Raw genomic sequence first — 24,645 nt, 5'->3', positions numbered from 1 at the left:
CTAGAAAAGCCAGGAAGGTCTTTTTCTTGCCATTGTTGTTTTGTTTGCTCTGCTCTGTTAGATTATTCTTAAATATCTTAGTTTAAACTAAATTTAAGTGTTATTTTAAAATTTTCTCTCTATTCTTGCTTTAGAAAATGTCTTATTGCTTGATATTACCCCTTTGCATTTTGAGGTAGATTTTTATTTGGTTTTACAGATAATGCCTGTATAGTTATAGTTCATGAATATTGAAGATAAGCGTGTTCACGCACCCACTATTATCTCCTTAAAATTATTTCTTAACTGTCTACAGATTGTCAAAGAATCCCAGAAAGGTACTTGATTCCCATGTAAAAAGTTCTGGGACTGAGAAATAGATGAGCAAGATCTCATCAGATTTATAGAGTGATTTTAGCAAATAAATTTTAGAGCCCTAAATTTCAGGCTTTATTTTAAATAAGTGATACTCTAGAATTAAGCACTGTATTTGTATTCAAGAGATGCTTGTTAACACATTCTTATACTGCCCCTATTTATTCCACTTAGTTTTTCTGTCCATGGACTGCGCTGAACAGAGAATATCATCCCTAAACTAAATGCAGAATGCAAATATAACCAAGCACATGTTTTATGAAATGCTCAGAATTCTGTCAATGTTATCTCAACAGGTTCTCAATTTCTGTCTCTAGTAGGAAAAAATTATATTAGTTATTATGTTTCCAAATAATAGGAAAATATCAACCATTACTTGAAAAATATGAAAGGCTTCTATTTCAAATATTGATAAAAACAATAATTATATAATTGGAATTAATTTACAATTTTATGAATGGGGTAGCTTTACTCCCTCCTTTTGACTTAGTTCATAGTAGGTCCTGACATGGCTCTAGGAACCTGTGCTCCTCTTCCTAAAATTCATTACACTCAGGACAATAATCTACAGGTAGCATACTTGAGCGTTTGAGTTTTAAGTCTTTCTTAAATTAGTTACTTTTTTAATGGTTTGGACCTGGAAATGTTTAAACATATCTTAAACTATTTACTAACCTTTTCCTAGGCTATTAACTATTTCCTTTAGGCCACAATGTTTTTGTAGAAATTGTTTTAAATGTTACTTATAGCAGAATTCTTATTCATTTCATTCATTGTACAGCTGTAGATAAACTAATCCGAGACAGAAAGTCTTACACAGTTTTTGAAATGACTTTTCTATGTAGCCCAGTCTAGCCTCGAACTTGTGATCTTCTTCCTCTGCCTTTGAAGTCGTGGGATTACAGACATGACTCCATCACTCCTGGTGACTTACAGAGTGTGGATGACTCCACAGGCCTCTTTCTTTAGCGGAGCATTACCTTCTCTTAGAATTTATGCTTTGCCACAGTGAAATAAGGACTGAGATGTAGGACTGACTATATAGTACTGTGTATATATACACACACATATATAGTATGGACTATATAGTACCGCATATATAGCATATATAGTACCGACTATATAGTAATGTGTATATAGCATATACAGTACTGACTATATAGTACTGCATATCTAGCATATATAGTACTGACTTATAGTACTGTATATATAGAGTATATATAGTACTGACTATATAGTAGTGTATATAGAGTGTATATAGTACTGACTGTATAGTACCGTATATAGAATATATAGTACTGTATATATAGCACATATAGTACTGACTATATAGTATTGTATTTGTATAGCGTGTATACACTGACTATATAGTGCTCACTATATAGTACTATAAGTATAAAACATTAAGATTTGTTTCTAGGTAGCATTTTTCTCCAAGAAATTGGTATTCTTTAAAATGATAGAGATAAATTTAGTTTTGAAGTATTTTCAGACCTAATACTTACTGTGTTCGACTTTCACTAGACAAACAGAACTCATGACATGGATAAGGAGAGTGGGAGGAAACAAGGAATGGACCCACAAGATTATGGGGGCTGTCTAGGCGTCTTCAGTGGGTGAAGCAGGCTGGCGGGAAGGACAGACTAGAACACTTGAGTACAAGCAAGTGAAGCTAAATTTACAAGTGAATTTCTGATGAGCCAAGCCTGTTACAAGTCAGTTCAACTGACTGAATTAGGCCCACCCTGCCTATCCATTATAATCTCTACAGTTGATTATGTGCTATAGCTATATCTACTTATAAACATAAGCAGTACTTATGTTTAGCTAAATAATGAGGATGTAATCCAATTGACAGTAAAATGCCACCATCTAAATAGCTTAATCTCTGAACCAGTTCTTGACCCATATAAAGACATCAGCTTCATGAATGTAAAACCATGGTGTATCCATGATAAAAACCCAGAAGTACTAAATTTGATGACAGTGCTATTGTCTAATATTTTTATGGAAATAGAAATAAAATATACATTTTTAGTATTGCTATTTATTAGAGCTAAAAGGCTGCAATTACAATTGTCCAATTATCTTTTTCTGTTGTTTTTTTGAGACAGGGTTTCTCTGCAGCCTTGGAGCCTGTCCTGGAACTAGCTCTTATAGACCAGGCTGGCCTCAAACTCACAGTGATCCTTCTGCTTCTGCCTACCAAGGGCTAGGATTAAAGATGTACACCACCACTGCCAAGGTACAGTTATCCTTTTAATTGAGAAATTAGAATAGAGTGATTTCCTAATAGGACTTAAAGGGGAAAGAGATGCTTAGCTTTGTGCTTTCAAACTGTTGCTCATAGCTCCCCTAAGGCCACACAGGTTTTGTTTGTTTGTCTGTTTTGTCACTCAAGTACATCAGTAGGAAATACCAGAGAAGTCCGGGTTTGCTTACTATAAACCAGGAATCAGCACATTATTTTGGTAAAGGGTCATATGCCAAACATTTTTAGCTTTGTTACAAAAAGAGAAAGAAAAGCAGCTTTAGAAAAGCAATTTAAAAGGAGAAAATCTTCACTTAACTCACAGTTTCAGAAGTCTCGGTTATAGGAGCAACTCCCTTGTTTCTGGAACTTGGTGAAGCAAAACATCATTGTGGAAGGTGTGAAGGGCAGAATTGCTCACTTCCTGGCAAATAGGAGGGAACCATGGCAAGATACACCCCTCAGAGGATACCCTCAGTGATTCAGTTCCTAAAATTGCACTCATCTCCGTAGAGCACAGCCATAAAGTCAGCGCCCATATGGTCACTTATGGCTGGGAATCAGGTTCAATACAAGTTCCTTTAGAGTCGGGTGGGGATACTTTATATGTAATACACAACTTTTTAACTCAGTATTTCTCTACCTGTGGGTCTCAACTCCTTTGACAAACCTGTCTCAAAAAATATTTACATTTCTGCTCACCACAGTAGCAAAATTGCAGTTATGAAGTAGCAACAAAAATAATTTTGTGGTTGGGGCTCACCACAACGTGAAGAACTGTATTAAAGGGTTGCAGCATTAGGAAGGTGGAGAACCACAGGTTTGACCCCTCTGTTTTAGTCTAAAGGCAGCCAGACACGATAGGGTGATGTTTATAAAACTCTATTTGCTAACTAACATAGGCAGTGGACTGGGTTTTTAGTCTGGTGATAACCGATGAAAACTGAGCTTGTCTATGGCTTATTATGCTTATGGTGCCATATGTTTATAATGACAGAGTGCGGTGGTTTGAAAGAGAATGGCCCCATTGGCTCATATGTTTGAATACTTTGTTTCCACTTGGTAGAACTGTTTGGGAAGGATTAGGAAGGTGTGACTTTATTGGAGGAGGTGTGACCTTGGGGATAGGTTTTGAGATTTCAAAAGACTACTGAATTTCTGTTGTAATAGGAGCGGCAGGGCTGCGTCCCCGGCACCCGGCCGCCCGCATGGCTTATGCCCCAAAATAATTACACGGAAACTGTATTCTTTTGAACACTGCCTGGCCCATTAGTTCCAGCCTCTTATTGGCTAGCTCTTACATTTTGATCTAACCCATTTCTATATTCTGTGTAGCACCATGCGCTGGCTTACCAGGAAAGATCTTAACCTGCGTCTGTCTGGAGCGGGAGAATCATGGCGACTCCTGACTCGGCTTCTTTCTCCCAGCATTCTGTTCTGTTTACTCCACCCACCTAAGGGTTGGCCTATCAAATGGGCCTAGGCAGTTTCTTTATTAATTAACCAATGAAAGCAACAGATTAATACAAGACCCACCTCCATCATTTCCCCTTTTTCTGTTTAAACAAAAAAGAAAGGCTTTCACTTTAACATAGTAAGATTACATATAGCAAAACAGTTATCAAGCAAGAATTACAGTTACAATATTTATATCTATTTTATCTTTTATCATAACTAAGGAAAACTATAACTATAACTAACCATTTTTTAACTCCATCAAAGACTCCAGAAGGATATAATATTACCTAAGTAAACAAGAAGTAAGAAACTTTAAACTCTAGAAATGACAGAGACATCTCGTTGCTTGGACAGTCACCCAAAGTTCTTTTGTACCGTTGGGGCATCCGTCTTTGGCCTTTAGGCCCATAGTGTTTAGCAGACATTTCTATGAAGCAGGAAATTTTAAAGACAGTTTAGTCATTATCTGCTGTGTCCTGCAGAATGTCTCGTAGACTCTTTTATGAATCAGGAACCCCAAAAGACCATCTCACCTTTAGGAAAGTTCAGCAGTCCTTTCTTTGCGGGTTTTTTGTGTCTAGTTTATGCAACAGTCCAGGCATGAGCAGTTTCATGCCCAAATGGCTATCATACTCCATAAGGAGCCTCTTCGATGTCCATCATCCTCTTGAAGTAGATTGGTGCTGCCAGGAGCAGACGTGTCTCATTGTCATGAAAAACCCTAAGTTATTAAAACACTTAAAATGTCATATTTTATAATCTTTGAAAGATATGAAGAATGCCTATCTAAAATATATCTATGTACATCTAGAAAATCTAACTAACATGACTACAAGCTTGACTATTATTGATAATTATCCATTAACAACCTATATACATTACATTTTTAAGTGAACTACACAATCACAATACCTTAATCAATATCAGAAATACATATTTTATTATATGTATTTAAATTAATGTCAGTAAACCAAGATTCATATCAATGTAAATTATTCATATCTATATCATCTCCCCCTTTAAATGTAAAAGAACATTTATAAACAATATATGGGAACATGGGCGCAGTTTTTTCTCTCCAATGTCTGACCTGGCGGCTGGCTGCATCGTGTCTGCTCTGGAGAGAAGAGCATGGCGTCTGTCTCTCAGAGGAGCTGTCCTGCATCTGAGCTCACTTCCTCTTCCTCCCAGCATTCTATTCTGTCTACTCCACCCACCTAAGGGATGGCCTCTCAAATGGGCCAAGGCAGTTTGTTTATTAATTAACCAATGAAAGCAACAGATTAATACAAGACCCACCTCCATCAAATTTCTACTATTCTTTTTCTCTCTCTGATTCTGGGCTGTGGAATAAGATGTTCCAGCCACCATGTTTTTGCTTGGTCATTAGGGACACTAATCCACTGTAGTCATTTAAATGATAATAGACCCCAAGGGCTCAAATATGTAAATACTTGGTCCTCATTTGATGGACCTGTTTGGGAAGGATTAAGACGGGGAGATGTGTTATATCTCCAGTTAGCTTTCTATCTGCCTCATACCTATTGATAAAGATGTAAGTTCTCAGCTACTGCTGCAGAGCCATGCACGTCCACTGCTGTGTTCCCTGCAGTGGTGATCATGAAGCCACCTCCTGAAACCGTGAACCCAATTAAACACTTTGTTTTATAAGTTGTTTTAGTCATGGTTTTTAATCACAGCAATAGCCGGGCGGTGGTGGCGCATGCCTTTAATCCCAGCACTTGGGAGGCAGAGGCAGGCGGATCTCTGTGAGTTCGAAACCAGCCTGGTCTACAAGAGCTAGTTCCAGGACAGGCTCCAAAACCACAGAGAAATCCTGTCTCAAAAACAAAACAAAACAAAACAAAAAAATCACAGCAATAGAAAAGTAACTAAGAAAAAGGGTATGTTTCAGCATGCTTTCTAAGTTAGGAGTTGATCAACTATTGAATTCTACCTGTTTTTGGTATTTTTATAAGAACTGTGGACGAATCAGAACAAGTATAGGAATAAGGAAGTAACCTATAATATTTGAGAATATATTTGTTTTTATAGCAAATTATATATATTATATATTTCATAGATATATGTATCATAGATATATAGATATATATCATAGATATAATATTATAATATATAGCATATAAACATATTATATATTATATTTTACATATTATATTGTTGTATAATCCTCTGTTATATATACAAATGTGTATTGTATGAATATGTACATTGCCTCAATTCACAAAAAAGAAAGAAAATAGGACTTGTTCCTGGCTTGATATAAGCACAAAACCCAGGTCAATGCTGAGCTGTTGTTGTGACAGAAGCAGCATCATAAGGTGAGCTTATGCTTCAGCTTTGTGGCTGGCTATCTTCTTCTCTCTCTTCTCTTTATTCATGAATAATAATAATAAAATGAAAAGGAGACTAAAAAATTATTAAGAACCTATGTAGAGCATTTAGCTATTTGGTAAAATAACCTGGGTATCCAAACACTTGACACAGGGTATATAACGCAATGGTATAACTCATGTTCTAAATGCCCTGTGCTCTGGGTTCAATCCCCAGAACTGCAGTAAAAAGTAGACATCCCAAGTGCTCAAATTTGTGATTCACAATTCAGCAGCATAAGTTGTACTTTTCATTCTAATATTATGCAATCAATTTCTGGTATAGGTCAGACACTAGGTGATTTTTCTAGTCCTTGGGAAAAAAGACCTATAATAACACAATCTTTAGGCATTAATTTCCCATACATTGCATTTGTCAGTGATCTTTAATCTGGAATGCAGGAGTTCTCAGAAAGGCGGTGAAGGTGGCATTGTAAGTGTCAGCTAGGAGGCCTGTCAGAGCTGTGGTTGCCCTGGTGAATGAGAGATTGGGCAGTGAGGGCAGGCAGGTGGAAAGGGATGATCTCAGCACAGGTGTTTATGTGCAATGTTTGTATGCACCTAGGATGAGACCTGCTTTGGAATGTCCAATGGAGAAGCCCTCAGAACAGATAGCCGGTGAGAGGAAACCTAGAATGGGGATCCAGTGAGAGAAGCCCTCAGAAGAGTGGTTGGGACTCAGCCTTCAGGGTAAATTTGTCTACAGTTATCGCTGGATCTGCTCCTTCCAGCTGTGTGCCTTTGAACAATATGTGATCGGTCAGAACTTCAGTTTCCTGATCTGTCAAAGCAGACAGGGTATAATGACATTTGTTTAAATTTGTTGAATTTAAAATCAAGAAGATGCATGGAACACATTTAAGTCATTTGTGGGTGTTTCATGAAGTTCCCATGAGTAGTTGCTGCTGTAGAATCATTTGTGGGAGGGAACAAAATGTTAGGGTCATTGACATTTTTAGTCCTTTAGAAATTGCACTTACAAAAGGTTTTTAATTCAGGAACATAACCAGGCTCTATTATGTTTTCCAGCATTGTAGGGATAGAAACATACATTGTGTTCTTATTTTGATGAAATCTGATAGGAGCAAATTGATTTCCAGCTGTCCTCCTCCCCCAGATGGCTGGTTTAGAATAGTAGGCTCCTGTCCTCTGTCATCCGTGTGTGTCTCTCTATGTCATGCAGCGCTATTCATAGGGTGACTCCTCAGAAACTCCGAGGAAGTGCGAGAGGAGATGGGCACACACCCACTCTGTGTGAGCTGGAAAAGAAGGAAGAGGGAAATACCACACGGAGACAGAAAGCACCGTTTGTAGCTGATGCTGTGACGGAAGAACGGCAGTCACCTCATACACAACTGTTGGTTTAAAATGCAGTTTCCAGGACTGGAGGGAGGGCTCAGTTGTCAGGGAGCGCTCATTGTTCCAGATGACCCAGGTTCAGTTTCCAGTACCCACTCCAGTTCCAGAGGCCCCAATGCCTTCTTCTAAACACAGGTGCCTGCCGGGCGGTGGTGGCGCACGCCTTTAAACCCAGCACTCGGGAGGCAGAGGCAGGCGGATCTCTGTGAGTTGGAGGCCAGCCTGATCTACAAGAGCTAGTTCCAGGATAGGAACCAAAAAGCTACAGAGAAACCCTGTCTCAAAAATCCCAAATAAATAAAATAAAAATAAATAAATAAATAAAAATAAACATAGGTGCCAGCCAGGCACATAGTACTCATACATACATTCAGGCAGAACACTCGTGTACATATAAATCTTAAACATTTAAAACAACAACAGGCAAACAAAGCTACACTTTCCTCCAGCATCCTTCAAGCTGGACTTTTCCTGAACATTTCTTTATAGCAACAAGGTTCTTGTTTGATTTTCTCTGCAGGTGGGGGTCAGTTGCACATTCCCATCATTTCTAATCTTGTTTTTGCCTATGATAAAGCCTGGAAAATATTTTTAAAATCATGTACATGTTTTGTGTCTGTTTGCTTTTCATTCTTTGGAAAATGTTTAAACTAGTAGTTTACCATGTCATGTGATGTCTCTGCACTTAGGTCCTTTCCTGTTACGGACCAGTATCTATGGTTTTTATATTGCTTCATCCTATTTTTCAGTGGTATGATTTAACCAGATTTGACTGCCTTACTTCACTTTCCCAGTGTTTTCCGTTATTCCTGTCGGTCTGCCGTGTAAGTCTGGCTCAAGGTCTGCCTGAAGGCTGTCTTGTGAATCTTTCCCTGGGTCTGTTCTGATCCTGTGTGTCTGTCCCCAACAAGAAACTTTGCTTGTATTGAATGGCCCAGAAAGTAAAACATGGAGTAGGAATGAGTAGGAATATCTAAAGATATTTTACAAGGAATTAAGTACTTGACTCCAACTGACCCCAGATAACAGATAATATTACAAATATCATTGTTTATCAAGCTCTATCTGTATATAGGATTTAACAATTATGGTGGCTATTCAATTTTTAAGACTACTTTCAGACTATATTTGGAATCTCCAGCAAATGCTTATCATAACACACATGCATTACTCCAGGCCAGGGGCATGGAAGATACATAACTGAAGATTACAGTGATGCTTTAGCTTAAAAAGTGGATTACAGGGCTGGGGAGATGGCTCAGCAGTTAAGAATACTGACTGCTCTTCCAGAGGTTCTGAGTTCAACTCCCAGCAACCACATGCTGGCTCACAGCCATCTATAATGAGATCTGGTGCCCCCTTCTGGCATGCAGGCATACATATATAATAAATAAATAAATCTTTAAAAAAAGTGGATTACATGGGAAAGGCAAGGCAACTGAGGTCAGATGTTAAATTGTTCTTTTTAAGGCAGGTTCGGCAGATAGGTTGAGTACAAGTGGGATAGCTTCTTTTGAGTTCAGAATTCAGTATAAACTCTGCCTCTGAAGCCTATCACAAGTTCCACTCTCTTAGGATGTAAGAGTTATATTGATCATAATACATTGCTACAATGTGTAAGTCTTTTATCTGTTTTCAGTTGATTTTTGTAAGAGCTGAAGGAGATGAGTCTTGTCTCATTCTTTACATGTGAACAGCCAATTTTACCACAGCCATTTACTGAAAATACCCTTTCTCGATGAATATTGTTTGCACCCTTGGTAAAGATCAGCTGGCTCTGGTTAGGTGGGTTCACTTCTCAGCTCTCCATTCTTTTCTATTTGTCTGAATATCTGTTTATGTACAAGCTGTATTATTTTATTTATTTTATTTTATTTTATTTTATTTTATTTTGTTTTTCAAGACAGGGTTTCTCTGTGGTTTTGGAGCCTGGCCTGGAACTAGCTCTTGTAGACCAGGCTGGTCTCGAACTCACAGAGATCCGCCTGCCTCTGCCTCCCAAGTGCTGGATTAAAGGCGTGCGCCACCACCGCCAGGCAAGCTGTATTATTTTAATTTTAATAGTTTGTAGCACATTTTTGTTTAGTTAATATAATGCCCAATGCTTAGTTCTTTTTGTACAAGGAAACTTTGGTTGATTATTATTATTATTATTATTATTATTATTATCATTATCATTATTTTATTTGGTGTAGTCCTAGTCAGTCTACCATTTTAAAAGATTGATTTGGGTACTGTCATAGTTATACAGTGTTTTACTCCCCTTGCACCATGGCGATACCTATTCCTAATATTAGTGCTTAGATGGGTCCCTTCTGAGTTTGTGCTACAGTTCTTGGTATGAAGTTAATTGCCACAATCAGACTTAGTGGTAGTGGCTTCATTAACATTGGGCTTTAGCCAAATGCTTACCTATCTCTAAAATAACTGCTTTGGTTTTACAGGTATTTGTATGTCCTAAGTATACACAACTTGTTCTTTGTCACAGATGAATAGATCATATCCCAGTGAGGGACAGCAATGACTGAACACCATTTGAGACAATAAGAATAGGGATGAACATGAAAAATGTCACCTTAGGAACTGGGAATATGTCTATCAGAGAGAGTACTGACCATCTGGTATTTAGATGCATCTTTTATAGTTTTTTTTTTTAAAGAAACTGGCTTATTGATATTTGAAAATATTAGTGCTCCAATTTTCATTGCCTCTCATCCATAGTAATTATGTGAAGCAAGCTACATTTATGATTTACTCTTAGAGATTCACTTCCAGTCATAGACCTGGAGAGATAGTGTTTGGTGCCCTCTGGAATAGAAATTGGCTATTTGGTGCAATGTAAAGCTAAGTATACTAATAATGAAGCTCCAAGCCTATTCTGTCCTAGCTGAACTCCTCTGTCCTAGCCTGCCTGGTTGTTCTCCCAAGGTTGTACACTCAGGGATCAAAGGGACATGGCTACAACAGCTTGTAATCAACATTACACTGGGAAATTGTCACAACCGTTGGGTCTTACTAAGAAGCCAGGTCTGGAAGAGGGGTTGCCCTGCCTCCATTGTAGACCCAGTCCATTGTATCCTCTGACATCTAGGCATGGACTGGATTCTGTAATAGAGGGAAGAGAACAGTAATGCTGTCCCAGAGTGAGCACATTGTGTCCTGGAGAACAGCTAGAAGATGAATCACTTCCACGGACGTCACCCTTTGATCCCACTTATAAATGTGCCTGCAGTGGGAAGATTCAGCATGAACTCAGCATAAAACTCAGCTAGTCAGTCCAGTAGACAGCCTCAACTTCCCAGTCCACTTCTATTGGAGTTGGTACTCACCCTTCTGTTATTGGTTTTACTCAAAAGCATCCTGTGTGGGGGACAGTTAGCTCTGTCTGGACTCTTTATACTGGGGAGCTTATCAGTGAGTTTCTGATGGATAACTTAAGTACCTAATTTGATAATGTTTTTTTCTCTGTTCCTTTCTGATGTGGGAAGTCCTTGTGTTCATGTGTTGCTTTTATTGGTTAATGAATAAAGAAGCTGTTTTGGCCTGTGATAGGTCAGAAAAGAGCTAGGCAGGAAAACTAAACTGAATGCTGGGGAAAAGTAGGTGGAGTCAGTGGAACACCGTGTAGCCACTGCAGGAGACAGATGTGTTGTAACCTTACTGGTAGGCTACTACCTCATGATGATGCACAGATAATGGAAATGGGTTAATTTAAGATGTAAGAGCTAGCTAGGAATATACTAGAGTCATTGACCAAGCAGTGTTACAATTAATATAGTCTCAGTGTGATTATTTCAGTTCTGGGTGGCTGGGAAATAAATGAGCAGCCTCTGCCAATACATTCCCTCCCAGTTTATTACTTAATAAACACATTCAAAACAGAAAATATGGTTACTCTAATGCTGCAATCCTTTAATATAGTTCTTTGGGTTACAGTGACACCTAAGCTTAAAATTATTTTTGTTGCTATTTATAACTGTAATTTTGTTGCTGTTGTGAATCCTAATATAAATTTCTATGTTTCTGGATGTTTGTAGGCAAACTCTGTGAAAGGGTCACTTGGCTCCATAGGGGTCACCACCCACAGGTTGAGAACCAATTGTTGTCTGGATCATACACAACAAGTTACCAGCAGACTTTGGTTTGGATGGTAGCTCTACCCCCAAAAAGAAGTATGTTAGTTTCAGAACTTTTAGAGAATGAAAAGAGAAAGAGAGGGGGGAGGGGAAAGAAAGAAAGCAAGAAAGAAAGAGGGAGGGAGAGAGAGAGAGAGAGAGAGAGAGAGAGAGAGAGAGAGAGAGAGGGAGGGAGGGAGGGAGGGGAGGGGAGGAGAGGGGAGAGGAGGGGAGGAAAGACGGAAGGAGGGAGGGAGAAAAGGGAACGGGAGGGGAGGGAAGGAAGAAAGGAAGAAAAATTGAAATTGAACCTGGAATTAAGTTTGGGTTTTATCACTCTGTGACTTACACTTGTTTCTTTGGCCCATTTATATAGCTAAATGAATTAGCTAATATTAATAAATGTAGAAGATTTATCAGGAAGTACAGATGTCTTTTTCGACTCTTGTTAATGTCCTCCTTGCCTTTCTTGTTATTTCTATGAATTTTATATTTAAGTTATTTGCTATAGAACATTACTGTTGCCAATATTGTTAACTTCCAGTTAGGCAGTTATCTCTGGCATATTAGGTAATAAATTCCTATATTCAACTTTGCAGCATGCATTCTTCCTAAACCTAGGAAGAAACCACAGATGTTTCTACAATATTTTCTGTGTAAATTCCAATGAAGAAGGGATAAATGAGAAGTCAGTGTCAAAATTTTTCTCAAAATGATAGAAAATGCTTTGCACAGCTGACACTGTAGGTCCCCTCCAGTGTGAACACAAAGAATTCTGGGAGTGTTTTTACATCACTCACCACAGTTGCCCACGACAACAAGTGTCACTCGTGCCAGTGATTCTCTGCTCGCCAAGAATCCAGCAGGCTAGCCTTTCCAATTAGACTACAAGCATTAATGAGGAAAAAAAGCCAATGCATAGAATACACACAGCAGAGCCTCAAAGGATCACCAAAGAACCCCTTCATTTTGGCTGTCAGTCAACAGCTCCTACTTTGCATGTTTCCAGTGCATGTCCTTTGGGGCACTATTTGAGGCTTTCTCAAAGGAGCACGTTGGTGCACATTGTCTCCCGCTCCAGCCAGGGCTGAGGAAAGAGCACCTCCGTGGCTCTCAGAATCATAATAGACTGTTATATTATTCCCATGTTTGCTTCTCAAAAAAAATGCCCAATTCCTTAAGGACAAGAATTACATGTCAAGCACGTTTGAGTCCTCAGAACTTTATGCAGTGCCTGATACACATTGGACATACATAGCTCGCTGAACTGCAGTTGATTATCTGCCTTTGAGTTTACAACAGATTTTAAATAGCACGTCTCAAGGGAGAGAGAGCACATTAGAGCAGGCACACAATGACAATAATAGTTACTCCTGGATTGGCACACCAAATGGTAAAAAGAACGCGAAAAGGCTTGAAGAATACTTCTATCACTTAGCTTTGGAGGGAAATAGTGTTGACATAAGAATTAAGTCAGTTTCTGTAAATGTCACTGCATGCTAACAGCGGCACAGTTTGTGTCTGTGTTGGTAGAGTTACTACTGAAAGAATAAAATTTGTTAGAGGCATTCTATTGAAGGGCAAAGTCAAGTACACGCAATGCATTTTGAAACTATTTGCATATAAAATTACCTAAAAAAAGTGTCTTTGGACTTTGGTAGGATAAGTCTTTATTCTAATTTCTTTCTTAAAAGTTTTTCTCTTAATTTTGAGGTTATACTATAACTCTATTTCTCCCTTCTCCTTCCTCTAAAATGACTAAATTTAAAGCTGCTATATAGCCAATTTCATGCTCTCTGGGCATTGTATCTCATAATATCTGGGAGATTCTTGGCTTATTGAAGAGGTAGTCATTGGATCTACCTGATGTGCACTTCATCTTGCCTGTGTACTTTAGATACCGCACATGCGCTCACATACACACACACATACACACATGGGGCAAGAGGATAACGGGGAGGATACAAAGTAAAAGGCATCAGAAAATTACTTCTGCTGTATTTATATTTGACTTTTAAAAATCACCTTTAAACTTAGATTCAAAGCTAGTACAAATGACTGCGAATATGACGTGTGAACATTTTTCTCTAGTTTTCTATTAGGATGCAGATCTTCAGCAGTATGCATTTGTAAGCAGAAGGGAACTCACCATCTGGGATCTTGCTTCACTGGTCTTAGGGTCCTGGGACTTTGAGCCTGATGACAGGAAAATGTGTCAGGTGACCTCTCCCTAGCAAGGGAGGAGGTGACATGAAAACCTAACACTGCGTTGTTCATACTAATATAGCATGCTCCAACAATACCTTCTCGGGTCACAGCTGAGAAAAGGAAGACTGTGTTCAGATGAAGCTGGCTGCTCTAGAAGGCAGAAACAGTTTATCTGTAAAGTTGCCAAGGCAACATCAAGGGTAGAAGAAGAGTAGACAGAATGATTTATGAGGGTTTCTTACCTTAGGAATGAGTCTAAAAATAAATCTCCGTGCTTCTCCCTCACAAAGATAAGTGCCATTGGGTTTCTTCAGAGGCCTGTGCACATGAGAGCTGAGGCTAGGAGCCCAGGGCAGGAGGGGAGCAGGGGAGGAGCGGGCGCTGAAGTAGAAGGGCTCCTGCTCCGCCTTTAATCCCAGCTCAACCGACTGGATGGAAAACTGGTTTTGTAGTTATACAAATGCTCTATAGTAAAATATCTCTAGAAAAAGACTATTTACAGATATATTATAAATATACTTTATTCCAGATTTACAAAAAAGCATCCCCTCAGCTTCAATTTTAGCGGATTTCCAGAGCCTTGCATCTCAGCATGTTAAATGGCAGCAGAGACAGGAGTTATGTGTTATTTATGAATGGCCAAGAATGAAGATCTTGGTGGGCAGTGGTTTTCCTTATCATTCATTTTGGGTGTCCTGTAATTAAGCAGCATTACCAAATATCCATGTTGGTTTTCATTTTCCCAAACTACTGTGCTGGTGACTGCCTCAGGTCTGCATTGCTGCCTGTATTATGGTCACTATTGCTGTGGTGAAATACCATGACCAGAGCAACCTGGGGAGGACAGGGCTTATTCAGCTTCTACGCCATCATCACTAAAGGAAGTCAGTACAAGAACAAGCATGGTAGGGACCTGGAGAGAGAAACTGATGTAGATGCCATGGAGGGATGCTGCTTACTGGCCTGCTCCCCATGGCTTGCTCAACTGCTTGCTTATAGAACCCACGACCACCAGCCCAAGGTGGCACCACACACAATGGACTGGTCCCTCACCCATCAATCACTAATTAAGAAGATGCCCTACAGGCTTGCTTCCATCCAGATCTTTGGGAGGCATTTTCTTAATTGAGGTTCCCTTCTCTCAGATGACTTATTTCAGGTTGACATAAAACTAGCAAGCACAACTCACGCCTTGGCAACCTGACACACAAGTGCATCGTTTTTCAATTAGAATCTTTTCTTTCTCACTTATTCCCCAAATGACATATTAATATAAAACTCACAATATGAAACATGAATAAGTTTAAAAGTCCCACATGCTTATAAATTCAAACACATTAAAAGTTCAGTCTCTTTAAAAATCCCAAGTTTCCCTTAAAAGTTCAATATCTCTCTACTGTGGATTTCTGTAAAATCAAAATTAAGTTAAACACTTTCTTACATCAAGAGGGAAGAACCAGAGTGCAGTCACAATTTTGAACAGAGCAAAACCAAACTGTGTGAATAACTAAATGTTCCATATCCTGGATTCCTTCAGGACCTTCTGCATTCCTCCAAAGGGCTGTGGTCTCTGTTCTAACTCCACCTTCTAGGGCACACACAGTGTGTCTTCTAAGCTCCTGCTGCTTCCTCTTCACCACTGCTGCTGTTCTTGGTGGTCAGGCTATGGTACTGGCACCTCCTAAATGTTGGGGTCTCTTGCTGCAACTGGGCTGCACCAGTAGTGTGGACTTTCTTTATGATGCCATAGCCTCTTTGCATGACCTTCAGCCCTGGGCCTTCAACTGCCACTCAGGCTGCACCTTCACCCATGGCCTTGGCTGGTGTTTTCTCAGTGCCAAACCTCAGCTGCTCTCCATGACCCCTTCATACCTTCAGTGGTGGAAAACTTGCATCATATTCTTGAAGCGCTGGTTTCAATCCCATCATCACAAAAGTTAGATAGACAGAGAGACAAATAGATAGTTATTGCTAGTGTATAAAAGTGACTCAGTTCAACTCAGACAGCACCCAAATTCCGCTACCAGCACAAGTTATCACCATGGCTCCATCTGGACCATAGATGCTGTATGCTGACCCTGAGGAAACACTTCCTAGAAGATTTCACCTAAATAATGCTGGTGTCTTCTTAATCACTGATAATTTCTCAGCCCCAGTTGACCACCACTGAGTCTCCCAGCAAACCAAAGGTTTCACTTAGTGGTTCTGATCTCTTCTTAATTACAAATTTTTCTTCAACCCCAGCTAACCAGAACCGCATAATATTAATTCAAAATAGTAAATAACCCCAATAGCATCTTTAAACTTACGTCTGAAATATCACAAAAAATATAAGACTCACCCTTCTTTAGCAACTATCAGTTATCAGTTAGCACCCCAACTAGGGTTGGAGCCTCCTGAACCCATGCCCCACGCAGACACCCAGGTGGGAATATTGGCTGGTTTCTCTGCCTAGGTCTTGTGCTCCTGAGTGCAGCAGTCATGACCCACACAGAAGAGAATTTACAGCATGCTTCCCCATCTTCTGGTCCTTATTTTCCTTCCTTCTTTTTTTCTGTGATATACGCTGAGCTTTGAAGGTATAATAAATATCCAAGTTAGGATGAACACTCAGCTGCTACTTATTCTCAGCATATTGCCCAGTTATGAGTCTCCGAATTGCTGGGTATCTACTGCAAAAAGAAATTTATCTGGCTCAGTTTGAAAATAGCCCTAATCTATGGACACAAATGTTAATATTTCAGAAGGCAATTTGAATTTTCCATTGAGCAAAATGATAGCAGTCAGTAACAAAGACCTGTGCCTTCCTCAACCAAAGGCCTCTGACCAGGTTTAAATAACTAGGCATAAATCCCTTTCTGTGGAACGGGCTTCAATCCAACCAGAAAACCGTTGGGTACACCTCTAACAGTCAGACCACTACTGTACTACTAGGCACATTTTTTTTCTGGCAGGTATTATATCATTTAGGGTATAACCTGATACCTGCCTCTCTGAATCAATGTACCAGTTGTACTTTGCTATGGTTCTGGGAATTCTGGTCACCAGAAACAAGTGATTTCACAAGGAATCAAAATAAATGAGTTAGGTGCTAGAGAGACGGCTCTCATTGTTCATGCAGAGGGTGGGGATTTAGTTCCTAGCACCCATGTGTCAGCTACAACTATCATCTGTAACTACAGTTCTGGGGATTTGGATGTTGTCTTTTGTCCTTTGATACTGCATGCATGTAGTATACATACATACATGTAAACCAAACACCATGCACACACACACAAACACAGACACACACACACCATGCACACACACACATGTACACACACAAACACAGACACATACAAACACACACACATGCACACATATTCTTAAGAAACAAAGAGCAAGTTTTACTGGTACAGTCATTCTTTCTAATTCTTCTCCCTTTTTCCTTTTTCTCCCCCCCAGTGAGCATGTTTTTGAACACGTTAACACCGAAGTTCTACGTGGCCCTGACAGGCACTTCCTCACTAATATCCGGACTTATTTTGGTAAGTGATGGAGATCTGATCTAAAAACTTATTAGCATGTATGTTAGTGAATCTGGGAGAGTGTACACAGGTCATTTTCAGCGTTCATCTTGCACGAGTGTACGTGTTGCTTAGGACTGAAGAGAAGATTTGTCCTACCCAGGTCACATTCTCTGGATATATGACCATCAATCCTTTCTTTTGTTGAAAGGTAAAAGAACTCTTAATATGAAGCAAAATAAGAGAAGATGTTTCTAGGACAAATTTTAGTGTCCTACCATGTAAAATATGCTGGAGTTGTAGCTCAGTGGTGGAAAACTTGCATCGTATTCATAAAGCCCTGGTTTCAGTCCCCATCATCACAAAAGTTAGACAGACAAATAGGTAGTTATTGCTGATGTATAAAAGTGGCTCGGTTCAACTAAGACCATTCTTCATGTGTTGATTGTAATGGATTATTGGGCTTAATATCAGCAGGAATATTGCTTATTGCTTTTAAATGTGTTGGCATGGATTGTGGCAGTCCTAAACTTTTCCTCTTTTTATCTTCTTTTCTCTCAATGTTTACATTTATTTCTTTATTGCTTCCTTAAAAAACCCTCAAATAGGTAAAAAAAAAATCACCTGTACAGTTTCATTATCTTAAATTCTCTAATGGCTGTAGATATGCAAGATTTTATTACCTAATATAGTTCACTTTAGAGAACGTTATAGGACTGTCTAAACTCAATGAGACCATTCTCACATAATTTAATGATCTTTAAGGGAGAGAAATTTTAAAAGGTATTTTTCACTATGCATAATATTATTAACTATTATAGAAATAGGCACACATAAATGATTACAGAGTTAATAATAATAAAAATAAATTATCAGTAGAAAAACATTAAGGGAAGATGGGTACAAACATATTGAGCAAAGTGAATGCATCTACCTAGAATAATGAAAGATTTTAGAAGCCTGAGCACATAAGATGGAGAAAGGCAGATTCTACACACAGGTGGAAGTAGAAAATGGCAGTGTGGGCTAATCCTCTTGAGATAAGAGCATATCGAGGTTCAACTTGTTATGTCTGTAACACATATGTGAAATGTGCAAAGTTGGCTTTATGGAGTTGGGATATCAAGAAAATCAGCAGGTGCCACCCCAAGTTAGAACTCTATGGAGAAAGCCCAAACCTGGGTGCAGCCTGAGACAAGCGGCAATCTCCTAAAACCCATCCATAAATGGCAGGTACTGTAGTGTGTAGCCCCCTGCCTGCCTCTTAAGCATCCTTGGCCCACACATGCATCTCTGACATCTCATCTCTGTACAGGAAAGTTGAGAGAAGTCAGGACGCTGCTATGGAGACTTGCTCATAAAGCCATGAGGTTGGTTATTAATTATTCTACCCACAACTGTATCTTATTCTAACATTGGCTTGCTCCTGGTTTTTAATGTTAAATTCTCTTGGGAAATAATAGTGACTATGAATGGTGCTATTTTACTGAGCAGAGATACTGTAGAAACCCACAAGCATTTCCAGCCTTGGTAACGTGATTGGAGACTGAGGAGATTTTAATAGCACATGAGACCTGATGATCTGAAAACTACTGTGCTGAGAGCTCACCACCTGCAAGAATTTAACTGAGCTTGTAGGGTAGCCCAGAACAGCAACAAAAAGAGAATAAAATTACATGAAGATAGTTTGAATCTGACTAGGACAAGGAGAAAAATAATTTGTCAATCTCTGAATGTTGACTTAGGGCAGAGAAAAATGGTGAGATGACTTGGTTGAACAAAGTCAGTAGGAAATGCATTGCAAGGAAACCTCGGGGGTGGAGGAAATCAGCTGAACAGCAAAAGGGTAAGAATGAATCACTCCAAAAGCTTCTAATTTTATTGATTAAATGCAAGGTTTTTCATTAGGAGACTGCATGCTTGCTACTTGGGGCTAGGTAGGGAATTATCTTAGCCTGCTGGGAGCTGATCAATAGCCAGGATACAAGTCATGGGTAATAGTGGAAAGTAGCAAAAAGAGAGTCATGCCCAGCGTCCCAGTGACTGAGGAGGGAGAGCACAAGGCCTGAGCAATGTGGACTTTCTAGGACCTTGTGTTCTTCCTAGGACTCCCCGGTCATTAGGTCCAAGCCTTCTATTTTCATATAGGAAATCTGAGACTTCTCAAGGAAAGAAAAGAAACTCTTGGGATTCTTTGTGGTAAAGTAAGCTTCCAATCTACATTTTAAATTCCCATTCTGGATGTGCCAGTTGACTAAGGAAACTGCCAACATGGACATGGAAAATGCTTTTATTTGCTTGATAAATTTCTGTTAAGTATGTTCTGAGGAGATTTTATAACACACACACACGTATATGTTGCAGGAAGTGGAGACAGGTATTTTAAATATCTGATAGTTACCATATACAATTTATTTATTTAATTTTCGTGTCTTTGAGACAGAGTTTTTCTGTGTAGCCCTGGTTGTTCTGGAACTTGTTTTCTAGACCACACTGGCTTTGAATTCCTAGGTAGATCTGCCTATCTCTGCCTCCCGAGTGCTGGGATTAAAGGCATGTGCCACCACCGCCTGGCCCACTTTAAATAATATATTTTTAACATTCTTTTATGATATAGCCTTGAAATGCTTTTGATTAAACAAATAGGGAAGGCAAACTCGGGGCAGGTATGATTTATACTGAATGCAGTAACGCGCTGGACTGGGGAAAAGGCAGTTTTGTCCACATGTTCCTGTTCTCAGAAGGTTCCGTTGAGAACCCAGCCTGCTTGCGTGATGCTTGCTGTGCCTGGCACTGAGTCCAGCTTCTCCTTTCCTCTGCTCAGTAGCACAATTGCTGCTGCCCTTTCTATGTGCCTCAAGCCAGACCCATCATTAACTGTCTTTGGGCTCCATAGCGGGCCAAGGGCAGAGCAGGAGTGAACCCAGACTGTCTTACACGGCAGTCACCTGTCTTTCTTCACTCAGTTCACTGCCTATCCAGTTAAGTGCCAGCTGCCTCCAGGCTGCTGCCTGCAGGCCTTTCTGCATCTCATTCTGGAAGGCTCTTGCTGGGGCTTTGCAGGCTGTAAATTAATTGTCTCTGTGGAGGGTGTTTCCTTTCTTTCTGGTGACTCAGGGCTGGTTGAAGAACCCGCCAGTAAAGGGATTTCCCTGGGCCTCTCCGTGGCTAATGCAGACCGGGGCTGGCCACATTCTCCTGTGTTTGGATGCAGCTGCTGAAGCTGCATGGTCATTGCTGGGCTACATGGTAGAAGCAAAAACCATTCAGGACTGATGAAATATCTAGAACAGAGAAACCTTGTCATGTAGGAAGGATATGAATGGTCTTTCTACAGTATATTGGCCTTTTCTGAGGGCATAGCTGTAGTGGGCAGTCATAGCTATTGATCGTCCCAGGTTCCTTTCTTAGAGATGGTTGACCGTGGTGTCTATCACACTGCCTCTAGGGACTCAGCTCTGCTGGCTTTAACATGGATTTGGGGTGAGGTTTCTATGCTTGCCACTGTTTTTTCTTCTGAGTGCATTTCCAGGAGGAGAGAGTTAGATGCTTTGCAATATGGCTGTGTGCATGAAATGTCAAGCAGTTTGCTTCCAGGCATCAGGGAGACAGCTCGCTGCTTTCTTCAGCAATGGGTGCCCGGCACACACTCAGAGTACAGAGCTGCTCCTGGGAAACTGGCTGTCTCAGACCCTTGAGACTCCTACGCTAGGATCAGAAATCGCCATGCCATTTAATTTTTAAGAAGACAGATAAAAACAAAAGCCTTCTATTTCCACTGTGAAGAGTGAAACAGCCGGGCGGTGGTAGCACACACCTTTAATCCCAGCACTCGGGAGGCAGGGGCAGGTGGTCTCTGTGAGTCTGAGGCCAGCTTGGTCTACAGAGAGAGTTCCAGGACAGGCTCCAAAAGCTACAGAGAATCCTTATCTCGAAAAACAAAGCAACAATAAAAATTGGCAAAAGCTGCTTTTACCTTAATTTCTTTAAAAATAGATACATATTTGACTAGACATATATGACTGGTAGTTTTTCCTGACTAGTTTAGACAGGTGGTGAATTTGCCCTTTTATGGGTCTCACATGCTCTTCTCTGTGGTTCCTAGTGGCCACTCCCATGCAGGCAGCCTCTTCCTGCTTGACTTCATGGAGCCTCTTTGCCTGGCCAGCACGGGCTTTCCCTTGTATAGGCTGACTCCTGCCCCAGAAGTCATACACTGAGCCTGCCAGCTCCATTCTGTACCTGCTATCAAGGTGTGTCCAGTCTGCACAAGCAGCACCTCCAGGCAATGCTTACTTCAAAAGACCAAATATTGGGCTTTTGTTTTTGCTTTTAAATAGAAAGGTGGGCATGTAGAGAAAATAATCACCTTAATTTCCTCAAACTATTGATTGAGAAATTGCTGTATATGATATTGAAATTTATACATGGATCATTGTATCTGTATTAACTTGTGTATAGATCTGCCCCTCTGCCTTTATGTATATATAATGTACATATATGATATATGGAAAGGTGTAAAAAAGCATGCCAGGCATACTTTTAAAAGTTAGAATAAGTAACAAAGTAAAGAAAAGGACGTGGACACGGACATATATATGCTAGCCAGGATCTGTGAAGAAGAGAATTTGATTGGATTAACAATTAGACACAGCAAAACTGAAGAAGATAAACTAGCGATAGACAGGAAGATAGGTACAGCCATTTATCTTTTCCAATGTGCATTAAAGCACAGATGGGTAAGCTGGCAAGCTGTGCAACTGAAGGGCTAGAGCCAGAACACGCAGAAGATACCCAGTGCAAACCAGAACACACCTAAGGACCAGACATCCGGAAAGGTTTGCTCAGCCCTGTGGAGTGACAATAGGATTTCATTCTCCATAATTTTTTTTAGCTTTCTTTTTTTATTTATTCTTTGTGTCTTTCACACCATGCGTCTCCAGCCCATCCCTTCGGATCCACCCTCTGCCCTTGCAACATTCCCCCAAATAAAATAAAATTTAAGAGGAAAAAAAATGAATACAATCAATCTCATCATGGAAGCTGTGGTGTGACACAGTGAGTCATGCACGCAGTAAACCCTTTTATCCATGTATCTTTACTTGCAGGTGTTCATTGCAGAGTCTGTGGTTCGAGGCCTCTGGCTTCTGCTACTTTATCGATGCTGGCCCTCACTGGGACTCCTCTGGGTTATCCTATCGTTGTCCTGTCATGGAGATCCCGCAACTTTGGGTCTGCAGGACTGGACCTTTCATATGTTCCAGCAGATCACAGATGGGATGGATATTGGGGTGGGCCAACAGAGAACCCTGATTCTGGGCCTGGGTAGTTACAGGTTGGTCAGCCCACCAGCTTTCCCTTTTCCTAACCACCAGAGTGAGCATTACCCTGGCTAGTTTACCTCTTGAAGCAATGAGCAAGGGGTGGGGCCCGTTCTGCTTTCCCATCATCAGGTGGTTCTCCCACACCTACACCTTCAGGGTCAGCTTTGTGCTGCCCAAGTGTGGAGTAGTACCCACTTTCCTGAGTGCTGCAGCTGAAGTAGGAATAACTCTCCTGCTTTATGACCTCAGGACCGGCTTTCCCACCTGCCTCAGGCATTGATGGGTAGAGGGTGGGGGCTGGGGCGGGGGAGGGCATCTCTCCCAGGCCCATGCTGCCACGTGACAGCTGAGCAATGGGAACAGCTCTCCTATGCTCACAACTTTGGGGCCGGCTCACCACACCTCTGCCTATGGGATTGGCTTTATTGTGCTGCCCAGGTGCGGTGCTGGGTCTGTTCTCCTGAATGTTGAAGCTCATGGGCCCTGGGACCAGTTCTGCTTGCCTTGGGTGTTGATGGGGGAGGGCATCTCCCCCACACACCCACACCACCACATGCACTGTCCACGGCTTTGCCATGCCATTATGCCCTCAGTAAAGTGCTGACTGGGAAGGTGGCTACCAGCAGGTTAGAGAAGTCGATATTTTTCATTTTCACAGACTCAGAGAAATGGATCAAGAGGATATCAGATAGATGAGTGAGGGAATGGAAAAGAGAAGTAAAATCTGGTCTGTAAAGGAGGCCTGCGGTAGAGTGGAAGACTACAGTGTTTTTAGGAGGAGAGAGTTTTTCTTTTTCCTGTTTGGCCACGAAGATTAGGTCAGATGTGGCCAGTTTAGAACACAGACCAACACTTAGCATAGTTTATTGTATTTTATTATGTAATCATTTATTGTCCTCTTCCTTTCTAAAGTGGAGAGAGTTGCCAAAATTTATGTTTACTATGGTTGTGCCTGGTGTCTTCAGAAGCCAGAAGAAGGATTTAAGTTCCTGGAACTGGAGTTACAGATGGGTGGGAGCTACCATGTGGGTGCTGGGAACCGAACCTGGGTCCTTTGCAAAAGTGATAAATGCTCTTAACCACTGAGCTATCTCTTCAGCTCCCCATATTTGTGTCTTTCTTTACTTCTCTATGCCTTGGACACCATGGTTAGCAGTTGACGGTACAGATAATACAGTGAGTGCATGAATTAGCTGAATCAGAATGATCTAGGGATTTTGTTTTGGATTCTGAGGACTGCCTCAATCAGAATATGTAGAGTCTTAGGGACAGGTACCATCACAGTATGAGCTACAGGAAATCCTTCCCATTCTTAGTACATGGCTACCCTTTAGCCCCAGGGGAGTGATCCTCAAGTCCAGGCCACATTAATGAATGTTACAGTAGAAAATCCTACCCAGTGAGTATATATGCACGTAGGAGGCCTTCTGACCTTGAAGAATACCTCATCTTCCTGCCTCTTTTAGTCTTTGCAGCAGGTGCCCAGAAATGGGGGTTGGCGGGTATGAGTGTTGGTTCTACACAGAGCTGCCACAGTTGTTTGGGGAAACAGGTGGCTGATGAGGGATTGGCTGAGCATTAGGAAGCAGGAGGGAGGCCTACCCCACACAGTAGCTGTGCAGTATTTATAAACACAGCACACATGAGAGCTGCTTGCTCTTTTTTCTTTTCCTTCCT

General features: G+C 40.6%; 1 protein-coding gene across 7 annotated transcripts in view; it reads left to right on the top strand.

Annotated features, from left to right (window-relative positions):
- Nucleotides 1-24,645, top strand: part of St7 (suppression of tumorigenicity 7) — a 243,285-nt gene that overhangs the window by 113,347 nt on the left and 105,293 nt on the right. For 5 of the 7 annotated variants that reach the window (XM_057769147.1, XM_057769138.1, XM_057769157.1 and 2 more), the window contains exon 2: nucleotides 17,583-17,665. In XM_057769147.1, coding sequence (XP_057625130.1) covers nucleotides 17,583-17,665 — 83 coding nt within the window. Of the gene's footprint in view, nucleotides 1-2,575; nucleotides 2,600-14,922; nucleotides 15,044-17,582; nucleotides 17,666-24,645 lie in introns of those variants that run through there. The other 2 variants (XM_057769161.1, XM_057769141.1) reach the window with 2 other exon arrangements.

This window comes from Chionomys nivalis, chromosome 1 (assembly GCF_950005125.1).
Source record: "Chionomys nivalis chromosome 1, mChiNiv1.1, whole genome shotgun sequence".
Classification (NCBI taxonomy): domain Eukaryota; kingdom Metazoa; phylum Chordata; class Mammalia; order Rodentia; family Cricetidae; genus Chionomys; species Chionomys nivalis.
The sequence above is the reverse complement of the archived record's forward strand: the minus strand, read 5'-3'. Positions and strand labels throughout refer to the sequence as shown.